This window comes from Phoxinus phoxinus (genome assembly GCF_949152265.1).
Source record: "Phoxinus phoxinus genome assembly, chromosome: 7".
In the NCBI taxonomy this organism is placed as follows: Eukaryota; Metazoa; Chordata; class Actinopteri; order Cypriniformes; family Leuciscidae; genus Phoxinus; species Phoxinus phoxinus.
In genome coordinates this window covers 15,542,099-15,554,309 of record NC_136882.1, presented here as the reverse complement: position 1 = coordinate 15,554,309, position 12,211 = coordinate 15,542,099, and the positions used below count along the sequence as shown (strand labels likewise).

The following is a 12,211-nucleotide window of genomic DNA, read 5'->3' as shown; positions in this document are numbered from 1 at the left end:
ACACCTCCAGAAAATGTTCATAGAGGGCAGTATTTTGTTTTCACATCACTGTTGTCTGAAACTACACTAAAAAGTTATAAATATTTGATGTAATGACTTTCAACAAGCAGAGAGCAATCTCGACAATCATTCATATGTTTTATTTAGATTGTTGACTGAGTGAGCTGGAATATTTGTCTTTTGTTGCCATTGTTGTGCATGCAACCGATCACTATTGAGTTTTGAAATAGCAATTATATCACTTACTTCCTGGCTGTGCTTTTGAGGTCTCGCCACAAACTATCAAATTCACTGGACTGCCTAATTCTGGTGCTCCCATCTTTGATCCATGAACCCCCAAGAACCACAGATAAATCAGAATAAATCTGCTGAAATGTGATGGAGATTTTGTGGCGAAACTTTGGAGTTTATGGAGTTCTGTTCATGCCAATCCACAAATGAGGCTGACCCATGTACAACCACAAACACTTATTTTCCTTTTTTCTTCCTTTTTAATGTATTTAAAGCACATGCAACTGATTTAAATAGACTACTGAAGCAGTTTTTATGATTGTTTATAGCATAGCTTAAAGTAGTAGCCCATCAATTTTCAGTAATTAAGGTGGTCAATACAACTTTCTTCAGAAATAAACTTGTGACAAAGACCTGGCCTCAAGTATAAATATTTCGGTTATATATTTCACTGTAAAACCACTGCAAGCAGGAACAATAAACATAAAATATTATGTTACGGCCACGTTGGTGTGTGACATAAAAAAATGGTTTACTGTCCCTTTAAGACTGCGCTATTGTCATTGGTCAATGAGCATCTGTATATCGTGTGCGCTTGTGCAGGTTCATTCTATTCCAGGGGCGAGTGTTATTATAAGGCCTAGAATTTAATGCATCTGCATTGAAGGAAATAATACTCTGTAGAATTAGATATCGTAACAAATGCTCATTTGACGCGTTACTTGCTGCAAACAACCCAATCCGGATAAAAATGGCTGAATTACCGATGGGGAAAGCGGTCACCGCAGGGAAAATAGCTAGCAATGTACAGAAAAAAATTACCAGGGCTCAGGAAAAGGTAAGACATTTTAATAAATCAGATACATATTTAAATGCATCATCTCTCTCAACGCTGATCTCAGTGCTATAGCCTTCCTTTCAGCACCATGAAACATTTAAGGCCGTCAGTGTTTCGTCTTCTAACGTGATGTATTAAACGTGCAATGTGTTAGAGTCGAGGCTCATCCATTACAAAACCGTACGCATTTGCCTGGTAACGTTATATATTTGCTAATATTTTAATACATTTATGGATTTTACATTGTTGAAGGCGTAAGCTCGTTTATGTCATTGCAGTGTGGCTGCTATGGAAACAAATAGAAAGCTGCGCCTGTTACACTGGATTTGTGATTCGCTTGAATACCAAGACCAACTCTATGTGTGTTTTAAGCTCAAATCAGCCCATTTATTGCCTCTGAACCTTTGCATAGCTGTTTTCGTCCAATAGATGAGCGCGGCGGCGATGTCCGATTCGTAAACGAATCGTTCTTTGAATAGAATCTCTTCAGTGAATCGGTTCACAAAACAAGTCCGAACGATTCGTGCAGAAAGTGGATCTCGAGTCATCAGCACACCGAGAACGGTCACTTTCAAGCATGTCAGATTATTTTTATGTTAGTGTTTTGGTATGTTTAGGATTGAATGCCTTAGTTTCTATTAGCTGAATCATGGCTACTACAAACTGAACCAATGAATTACAATAAAAACATTTATTAAAGCAACTTAATTGGGAGAATCGTAATAGAGATATGTGGCTACATATAACGTTTTAGAACATTTTACGCTGGGATGACAGGGGCCATGTGATGACGCAATTACTTTTTTTAAACGGTTCTTCGAATGAACTGTTCGAAAGAACCGATTTGCGGAAATGAGTTAGACTTTTCATCACCACATTGCATCACGCACTGCTGCCCATCGTCCTTCATCACTTTGATACCTGCGTCCTGACATTTGACAAATGTAAAATACTATTAAGACTATTTAAGACTATTTAAGACTATTCAAACTCAAATCAATTAAAACAATTTTTTTTTTTAAATAAAATTGTTAACAGTGTGCGATTACATGGGTTAAGAGCCCTTCTGGCTTTTCTTACTATTGACTAGTTATATCCTATATGATGTTTGGGTTCTTCGTACCAGCCATTATTGAATAAGGCTTTCTTCTTAGAGACAAGGAAATGAGAGATTCTTGTAAATTTGGCTGATAAACAAATATTCCAGTCATCCACCATTTTTGAGCAAAAGATATGACACTGACAACGTATTTATAATATATAGACAGCATTTATTAAACAAAGTAGGTAAAAGTACTTCATCTGTCCAATCGGAGCAGAGTAGGCTCTCGGAAAGGAGAAATTTAGAGACCTTAAGAGACCTGGTTAAGAGACCTTTATCAAACCAATTAGGACACTGTGAGAAAAGCGGTGATACTAGATTGATTTTTAGTTTTATTTTAGTTTTATTTTTTTACCTTGGATTCATGTAAGCCTATTGTAGTGAGACAACCAATACAAAATGGTGAGCCTTTAAAGAGCATAGTATGGGCAATTTAAGTGTCACACTTTGATTGTCTGTTGCTGTCATTTACAATAGTCTTCTATGTTGTGGACACGTTTACAAGATAATGTACCGTATCTTCTTTTGTTTAACCTATGTATAGGCTATCTACTGAAAATATGCTCTATTTGTATAGGGGTTGTGTTTTGTCATTACACACTGAAGTGAAGACAACCGTTTCTTAATTATATATAAAAAATAAAAAAACAAGCAGTACACAATAAGTGTGTTTCACAATATATGAAAATTGTCAATAATACAATCATCTTCTCTCAGGTTCTCCAAAAGCTTGGCAAGGCAGATGAGACTAAAGATCTGGCATTTGAAGAGGGTGTGATTAATTTTAACAAACAGCTGGTGAGTGTTTTTCTAATTGTGCTCTTACTTTTATTATATTTTTTTCTTCTAAAGCAGTATAAGGAGATTCTTTGGTATTATGCATTTGGTCTATGACTGTGTCTCACTTTAGTGTCATGTGCTCACATAGGTGGAAGGTACCAAACTGCAGAAAGACCTTCGGGCCTATTTGACTGCAGTAAAATGTGAGATTACCAATTGATAAAATGACACACTTCAAATGAACATAAATTGAATATGTTGTTTTCTTACCCTTGCTGATCCCTTTCTCATGGTTTCCCCCAGCCATGCATGAATCTTCTAGACGTCTGTACGAGTGCCTGGATGACATGTATGAGAATGATTGGTATGGAAGAAAGGATGTGGAATCCATCTGTGAGGTTATTGTTTTATTCTTTTAAGTCCTTTTTTAGTAAAAATGTATTTTACACTTTTATAGTAATTCAGGTCATTCATGTCAGGAACTGTGTTGTGAGCAAAGTATACATTTAGACAACAATCTTTGGTGAAGCTTAAACAAGCTTTAAGTTTAAAATGTGTAGTATTTCTTGGAAAATGGACTCAAATATTTAAGACTCATCCTCGACAATCTTGAAAATGAAAATACCCTCCCCCAATACATCTTCAATTGACTGTTGATAGCAAGTAGTTACTCTTTGCCTAATGACTGTTTTAAAAATGGATGTCCTGCCTGAACTTTATTTTCAAAAGAAAATAAGACAGAAAATTGCACTTACCAGGCCATTTCATGAGATATGTAATGTATAGAGTAAAACTAATGATAAAGAATGACATTAAATTCCTTTAACACTTTCACTGAGGGCAGATATGGTACATGGTACATGTCTTCTTTCCATTTCATTGTTTTAATATCACACCCAATCTGTCATATCACCATGCTTGCAATACAGAAATGAATGCCTAAGATTTTTTAATGTTTTTGATAAATCTCTCATGCTCCTTAAGGATGCAATTATTTGGTTAAAAATGCAGCTAAAGTAGTAGTATTGGGAAATATCCTTACAATTTAAAATAACTGTGTGCTATTTGAATATATTATAAAATATAAATGAAAATAAAAGAAAGAAATAAAAGGAAATTTTCAGCAGCCATTCCTCCAGTCTTCAGTGTCACATGATCACTTCAGAAATCGTTGTAATATGCTGATTTATTGCTCATGTAACATTTCTTATTATTATCAATGTTATAAACAGTTGTACTTGTTTTTACTGTCAGTTCGAATCATTTTAATACATCCTTGCTGAATAAAAACAATTATTTATCTTAAAAAAAAAGTTACCGACCCCAAACATTTGTGTAGTGTAGGTGCATCCATTGTAAATGTCTTGCATGTCTATCATTTTTATTTGATTTCTTTCTATTTGATTGCTTTCTTTGAAAAGAATATTAGGAGTAAGGAAACAGATATGCGAGGTAATTCACTATAAATTAGATTTAGACCCATCTACATCTCCATTGTTTAGTCTCTAGTTTATAAACATGTAAATGCAATATAGTTTTTCAGCACAGTAACTGCAAGAAACCACACAAATAGTGATACTAGATTTAGCTGAACTAGTTTTATAACTGATCCAGCTGCTCTGTAGTTGTCTCTATAGATAGTGCTTGCCTGTGTGAAAGTGGGGGTGTTCAACAAAATGTATTTAAGATGGTTTTGTACCGTCCTGATCTTTTGTGTCTATTGTTCTGTATATAACAGGATTCAGACCTCCTTTGGACAGACTTCCATCAGAAACTTGTGGATCATGCGCTTATATCCATGGACACCTACCTGGGCCAGTTTCCTGACATCAGAGTACTAAGATCCCATGATGATGTTGTGGTTAAGCTAGCATACCATGCCGTTAATTTCCATTTAATATCTGTAAAATTCTTTCTAGGCCCGCATTTCGAAGCGTGACAGGAAGCTGGTGGACTTTGACAGTGCACGGCACAACTTTGCTGCGGTGAACAAAGGCAAGAAAGGAAAGGAGGGGATTAAGATCACCAAGGTATAGTCCTTAATTTTCAAGAATGTTTCAATGGCAAAAAATGGGGGGGGGGGGATCCAAGGCATTTATTTTTGATTGTTCTCACTTGTTTTGTGTATAGCCGGCTTCCTTGCTGGAGAGGGCCGCCCCGGGTTGGGCTCAGGGGATCCTGTCCGCCCATAACGTGGCTCAAACCAGCCTCTCCAGGAGTCAGGTGACACTATACCTAATGCTACTACATTCAGAGCTGTGAAAAGAGCTAGCCAGTGTTTTGATTCCCTCTCCAATATCCTCTTGCAAGGCCAACACAAACAAGAATCTAGTTAGATAACGGTAAAATGAAATGAAATTCCATACACATTTGGGCCAAATAAATGACAAATCAAACATGGTAGGTGAGGCAATTCATCATGTTTGATTTAGCTGTATTCAGGTCAATCTATTTCAACAGCTAAAGCCTTGTGGGTGAATAAGATGATTGAACCATATGTCATGCTTTGATGTAATTGTATGTGTTTCTAGGCAGAGGAAGAGCTGGACAGGGCACAGAAGGTGTTTGAAGAAATTAATATAGATTTGCAGGAGGAACTGCCATCTCTGTGGAACAGGTGTGGATTTATTACTGTTTTACTCTCACGGATCTTCTCTGGGTTTTCTGTCAGCTTAAGCCGCAGTCACGCTAGACTTTGAGCACACAAAAGTTTCTCATTTTTTGTGCCATTTGCATCAGACATTAGCCAACGGTCCGTGGGCATGACGTCTGAAACTAGGAAGAACCCGTCTGACCGTCATGTAAAACAACCTACATCAGGACTGCGTTTCCCAAAAGCATCGTAAGCCTAAGTAGAACAATATGCCACCAATGGGCTCTACGATCCACTTAGGCTTACGATGCTTTTGGGAAACACAGCCCAGATCATTTTCTTTATGTGAAATTTATTGGCAGATAAATATAAAATCGATGAAACCCCAACATTAGACTAGCGTTCAACAACGCATTCAAATAATTGCACAAATGTATGATTCTACAAATATAGTACAGTACCTGAACACCTTGCTTCGCGGAAATTATGTAGAAGCCTGACGATCTGATTGGCTCTTGCCATTTTTGTGTGCAATATGCACCAGATTGGTTGTAAATGATCCATGGGTGTACCATCTTAGATTAAATTGTGTCTGCTCTCTTCCAGTCGGGTTGGCTTTTATGTGAATACTTTCCAGAGTGTGGCTGGTCTGGAGGAGAAGTTTCACAGAGAAATGGGAAAAGTAAGGAATCCAGTGCAACATCACTAAATGGCAGATCATTATGGTTATATTTTGTATAGAACTTGTTTAAAATTTGGATATAATTTAATATATAAAATGTTATTTATTTATGTGATGATGAAGCGTAATGTTCCCCATCATTACTCCAGTCAATGTCACTTGATTTCTTCAGAAATCATTCTAATATGCTGATTTGCTGTACATTTCTTATTATCAATGGTGAAACTGCTTAGTATTTTTGTGGAAACTGATATATATATATATATATATATGATCGTAAAATATGAAGGAAAAACTTCTGAATTTCAAAAGATGTTAATTTTCTATTTACATTTTTTTTTTCTAACAGATCAATCAGAATCTGAATGATACACTGGATACATTAGAAAATCAAGATATGTCCAGGTCAGTCAAATTTATATAATGCAATATAATTAAAAGTTTCATTGAGAAGCACTGAACTGTATTTACAGTAAAACAATATTTACACTTGATGGTTCATTTTGATCCATTTTGCATCAAAACGGTCTCTAAATTGTGCATATGGCAATAATTAGTATTGGTATAAATACACTCTATACAGTGTATATACAATTAAATTAATGAACAAACCACAACACCACTCTCACAGAAAAACAGGTAGCCAAGGGGTGAGGACATCAACAGCCCAGAAGAGGTAACAGCGGTAGCCCTACAGTGCTGTGTGTTTGAGGGTTTGTGTGTGTGCGTGCGTGTATGTGTGTGTCTCTGCATTCCGTCTTACTTAAGCTTTTTGCGTGCCTTCAAGTGTAGCCATTTCCAGCAACAGTTTTGCATTTTGCAACTATGTGTTTTAGGTGATGCCTTCACAGTACGTTTGAGTTCACTGCATGAGCAGAATGATTTTGCACAGGAAGCGTCTCAGTCTGCATGAATAAATGTTGCAATTGATACTATCTTCCAGTGTAGTTACAGTATATCAGTTCTGACGTGGATGTATCCCAGATAGACTTTTTTTGGCCACACTGGTCATCTACAGCTTGTATTGTGAAGCCCTGGTTCTTGGATTGAGCCAGATGACAGCATGACACAGATGAGCTCATCATAGCCATGTGACTGTATTTAGATCATTATCTGAACTTTTAGCTCCAGTGAAAGAACACAAGATGCCAATCACACTTTGAGCCCAGGAGGACCGCCAGCCATTCCCAAATCTCCGTCTAAGGTACTTCAATCACCATGGCTTTTGTTTTTGCAGTGCACGATAATTCTTCTGACACCTGTAAACAATATTGCAGTGATATCTCATCTCTCTTTTTGTTCGCGTCAGTGACACTGGTCAAACATATTACTTATTTATATGCGTTTCCAGCTAAAGCCAGCTGTCCCCCCACCTCCTAAAGCTACTCCATCGAAGGATCTGAAGCAGGAGAGCATTATTAATCTATTTGGTGAGGCCGCCACTCCGAACATCAGTGTCACTTCGCCAACACAGGTCAGCAGTCATTTCTTCTTTTGTAATCCTCGTCTCCAGGCTAATAATGCTACATATGATGACTAGCTGTCAATTCATGAGTTGGAATTTGAATTGCAGGATGTTGAATTTGGGTTGGAATGACAGGGATTACTAAACTTAAATTCAATACATTTTGATGGTATAAAGAAAATGGGCAACATCAGGTAATTTTTCAGGTGTTCTTTTAAAAAGTTTCCAGCTTGTAGCTTGCTAGACGTTTGGCTCCACTTTGAAGACTTCAGGGTAAATTGGAAATGTTCATCCACCATGGTTGAACTTGATAAAATGAAAGTTATTTTACAATGCAAAGATGCACTAGTCCTCAGCATCTAAGAGACATGCCAGTGAAAAACAAGAAACAGTTTATTTGTGAAGAGAACAATCACATGATTATTTTCTAAAATCAAAATAAAATAAGAAGTCAAGTCAAGAATATTTGTATAGCGCTTTTCACAATACAGATTGTATCAAAGCAGCTTCACAGTATTAAACAAGTCTCAGTTAAGCACAAGTGAGGGCATAAGTAAACCAATATACTTCAAAAAGGTATATTCATTATAACTGATAAATAAAATAAGGTTGAGTAAAATTAAATAGTCAAAGCGTTTTTGCACTGGACACTTCACAACTACCTGCTAATGCACTTGCATTTGCTTAAAGTAGCCATGTTGACTAGATTGGGTGGACAAGGGCAGAACGCACAAGATACAATACCTTCAATGCCCTCATAACAAATGTTTTGGAGTACAGAGTACATTGTACATATACTTATTCAAAAACGTAGGCCTTGTCAAGTAGAGAGTAAAAGTTGCTAATATCTTTAATACTCAGTCAAACTACAAAGTAGCCAAAAATATACTTAATTACAGTAACTAATTACATTTACTCAAATACTTTACACTCTTTACACCACTGCAGTATGATGCCCCAGCCACTGCTAATCTGCTGGATATGGATCTGGACTCACTTCAGGCCGCCACCACCCCAGCCGCCGCACAGGTCTGACAGAATTAAAAGAACTTGAGCTAGTAGATTTAGCTTATAACAGTGTTGTAGTGCTCGAGTCCAGAAAAGACCGGACTCAGACTCAAAGATCATATTTTCTGACTAGTCGAGACCAGCTAATTTAAGTCAGAGTCCGGACCAAGTCCGAAAGCTCCTAACAATGTGGTCTTATCCAGACTTAAGTACTATAACACCGGCTTCTAGTAAATTGTATGCATTATAATGTCTTTGTATGTATGTAAATATATGTCTGCAATGGAACTTCAGTGTAAATGCCTCTTAGTCAAATGAACAAATCTGTTTTGTACAGTCATTAATTTTGCTTTGTGTGTGTGTGTGTGTGTGTGTATATTTTGACAGAATTGGGATCCATGGGAGGTGAGTGTGCTTTTGATTGTTTACTCAAAGTTGTAGTGTATACCAGCATATGTAACCTCTCCTTTTAATTCAGACAGATTCTTAAGCAACTTATTTAGCTAATTCTGAAAGCCATGTCATTTAGTATATGTAATGGTGAGGGAAATGAATCTGCGTTTGTCAAACAGTTGCGAAACAGCTATTCCATTAAATTTCCTTTCACTCTTAAGCTTTCTTAAGTCTGTCTGTCCTGCTTTAACTGTCCATGATATTAATGTCGCACGTCCCACATCATAGTGTGTTCGGCTGAAGAAATGTGTGTTTTACACTCTCTCTGGCTCCTCATTCTTTCTCCACTCTGGTCATGCTTTACCCGGCTCCCACCATTCCCCTCACTGCCCTACTTACCCACCCCCCTGCCACATGTAGCATACAGAGAAGGAAGCCGAGGTACCTCAGACATGGGACGATGATGGTCCTCAGACTGTGCACTCTGGCTGGGGTGATGATGGTACCCAGGCTACCTGGGATGATGATGATGATGCTGGTAGCCAACCTGTGCATGCTCCGGCCACATTCCCCACCTGGAATGATGATGAAGGCTCTCAGCCTGTGCAGGGGAATGACATTGATTCTACCCAGCAGGCCGAGGGGTGGGACGAGGATGGGGCTCAGGTACAAATCTCATAGCTAGCTGACAGGAGCTGAGCTGCGCTGTACTGAGGTCCTGCTGCTGTAGGCATCACTGGATGGGAGCAAGAAGATGCTTAGCATGGCAATTGGGAGAATGCTGGTAGCAGCGCTAGTAGCAGTAGTAGTAGTAGTAGTAGTAACTGCTTCAACTGGGTTTGATATGTTAAGAGAATAGCTGTGTAATTTGCATCTTTTTGTTCTCTCTTTCAATTCTCGGCTCTCTCTTGGTATTTCTACCTTTCATTCGTCTATATATTGGCCCTCTTCTTCTTTATCTCCTGGTCTTTCCTTTTTGCAGGCCACAGAACAGGCAGTAGTTACAGAACAGACAGTTGTTACAGAAGAGGCAGTAGCCGAAACTGTAAGTGATGTACCGGTAAGTGAATAAAATAAAGCACAGCGTATGGATCTGGAAATAATCTGATAATAAAACCTAAAGCAAGAGACTAAAGGACAAACAGGAATACTAAAGGTGACCCAAAATTTGCGGCGACATACACTACTGTTCAAAGGTTCGCTATCAGTTAGTATTTTTTTTTCCTTCAATCTTTTATTCAGCAGTGATACATTCGATTGATCAAAAGTGACAGTAAAGAGATTTTTAATGTTGCAAAATATTTCGGTTTAAAAAAAAACTGCCGTTCTTTTGAACTTTCTACCCATCAAATAATCCTGAAATAAATCATGGTTTCCACCTAAATTTTAAGCAGCATGACTAGAAATGTATATAATAAGAAATGTTTCTTGAGCACAAGCTTCTTAGAATGATTTCTGAAGAATAAATTACATTTTAAAGTGTATTTAAATGGAGAACAGTTATTTCAAATTGTAATAATATTTCACAATATTACTGTTTTTGATTAAATAAATGCTGCCTTGGTGAGCCTTCTTTTAAAAACTTAAAAAAAAGTGGCTCAACACTTTGGGTGACCCGAGTTCGAATCCCAGTTCGAGGTCCGACTCCTTTCCCAGTCCAATTTCCCCTTTCTTGTCTCCCATGATTTCCTGTCTATCCTTCTAACTGTCCTATCTAAATAAATAAAAATATATCGACCCCAATCTTTTGAACAGTAGTGCATGCTGATAATCAGGTGAGGGCTCCCTCTGGTGGACCGAAGGAGTAGCTGCAGACTCCACCATCTGACCTAAAGACATAAAATGGGACATTATCAGGCACTAAGTTGAGCACCTTTCTTGTTTTGATGGTAATAATTCATATAATACGATGAAAATTATACATTTTCGTCTTTGCTTCTAGACTGCAACAGCAGCCACAGAGAGCACAGAGAGTGTAGAGATGCCAGAAGCCTTCATCTTCAAAGTGAGTACAAAATGATGTTTTCATTTAACTAACAATGGTTTGTTGATCAGAATTTTAAGCAGAAGAAGTGAGACATGTATTTGTGTAAATATAGGTGAAAGCAATGCATGACTACAATGCCAATGACTCGGATGAGTTGGAGATGAAGGCAGGAGATGTGGTGCTGGTAGTGAAGTTTGAAACTCCAGATGACCAGGTTTGTATAGTTGTTTATTTTGTGATCTCAGTGGTGTTAGTTATGATCAACTGACTTTGTGCGCTTACAGGATGAAGGGTGGTTGATGGGAGTCAAAGAGTCGGACTGGATTCTGCAGAAAGATCTTGGGAAAAAGGGAGTCTTTCCTGAAAACTTCACCCAGAGGATGTGAGCGCCTGTGATCAGCTTGATCTGTGACACTGTTACCCCCCTTCTATATTACTCCTTTTTGCTTCCTTTGAAAATGCAGACGAGAAAAACTACTATACCAACAAATGCACCGCCGCCACAGGCTATCTGCTGGTTATGTTTGTGGAAGTTGTTGGCAGGTTAGTCAGTGCGTTGTTTTGGGTGTCCTCACTCATATTTGTCATGCTTTAAGTACAAGAATCAACCTTTGACAAAATAAGTGATAGTATTTTTTCTAGCCTTTTCTAATAGAGGAAGTAACATACCCAGAGTAAGTCCTTGCTGTAACTGTTTTTAGACTAGCCACTCTTAACCATTGTCCCATTTTGAGTGAAAAAGTTTTAAGTCCGATAGTCTCTAAAGTCTGATACTGAGGACTATTTGAGCTGCATGATATATATTTATGTCACAGGTGGAAACAAACAATATTTATTTTCAAATGGTGAATACCCAGCTAACAATGATGTGTTCAAAGAATGTTTTGTTAATGTTCTCCTATATATTATATAAACGAAAACTTTTATGTTAGATGCGATTAATCGATTTGACAGCACTAATATATATATATATATATATATATATATATATATATATATATATATATATATATATATATATATATATATATATATATATATATATATTAGTGCTATATTATACACACACACGCGCATATATATATATATATATATACACAATAATATATATACACAAACTTTTATTAGACTT

General features: G+C 37.2%; 1 protein-coding gene across 5 annotated transcripts; it reads left to right on the top strand.

The window, feature by feature from the left end:
• The first annotated feature begins 796 nt into the window (after positions 1–796).
• bin1a (bridging integrator 1a) lies at positions 797–12,074 on the top strand. Of its 5 annotated transcripts, none has more exons than XM_079618536.1 (20): positions 797–1,069; positions 2,889–2,969; positions 3,100–3,154; positions 3,255–3,349; positions 4,690–4,785; positions 4,871–4,981; positions 5,082–5,174; positions 5,483–5,568; positions 6,151–6,226; positions 6,576–6,631; positions 6,858–6,902; positions 7,352–7,430; positions 7,578–7,700; positions 8,640–8,720; positions 9,087–9,104; positions 9,513–9,758; positions 10,075–10,137; positions 11,035–11,097; positions 11,192–11,293; positions 11,364–12,074. In XM_079618536.1, exons 1-20 carry the CDS (start codon positions 983–985, stop codon positions 11,463–11,465), a joined length of 1,758 nt encoding a protein of 585 aa, XP_079474662.1. In that variant the 5' UTR covers positions 797–982; the 3' UTR covers positions 11,466–12,074. The 5 variants fall into 5 exon arrangements, with proteins under 5 accessions (XP_079474662.1, XP_079474661.1, XP_079474663.1 ...); XM_079618535.1 differs by having other exon boundaries at positions 10,075–10,152; XM_079618537.1 differs by lacking the exon at positions 6,858–6,902 and having other exon boundaries at positions 10,075–10,152.
• Positions 12,075–12,211: the final 137 nt, after the last annotated feature.

Coding starts and splice junctions, on each gene's coding strand:
- bin1a (XM_079618535.1), top strand. CDS start 983: ATGGCTGAATTACCGATGGGGAAAGCGGTCACCGCAGGGAAAATAGCT. Junction 3,155..3,254: donor CTATTTGACTGCAGTAAAAT/GTGAGATTACCA, acceptor GGTTTCCCCCAG/CCATGCATGAATCTTCTAGA. Junction 11,294..11,363: donor TTGAAACTCCAGATGACCAG/GTTTGTATAGTT, acceptor GTGCGCTTACAG/GATGAAGGGTGGTTGATGGG.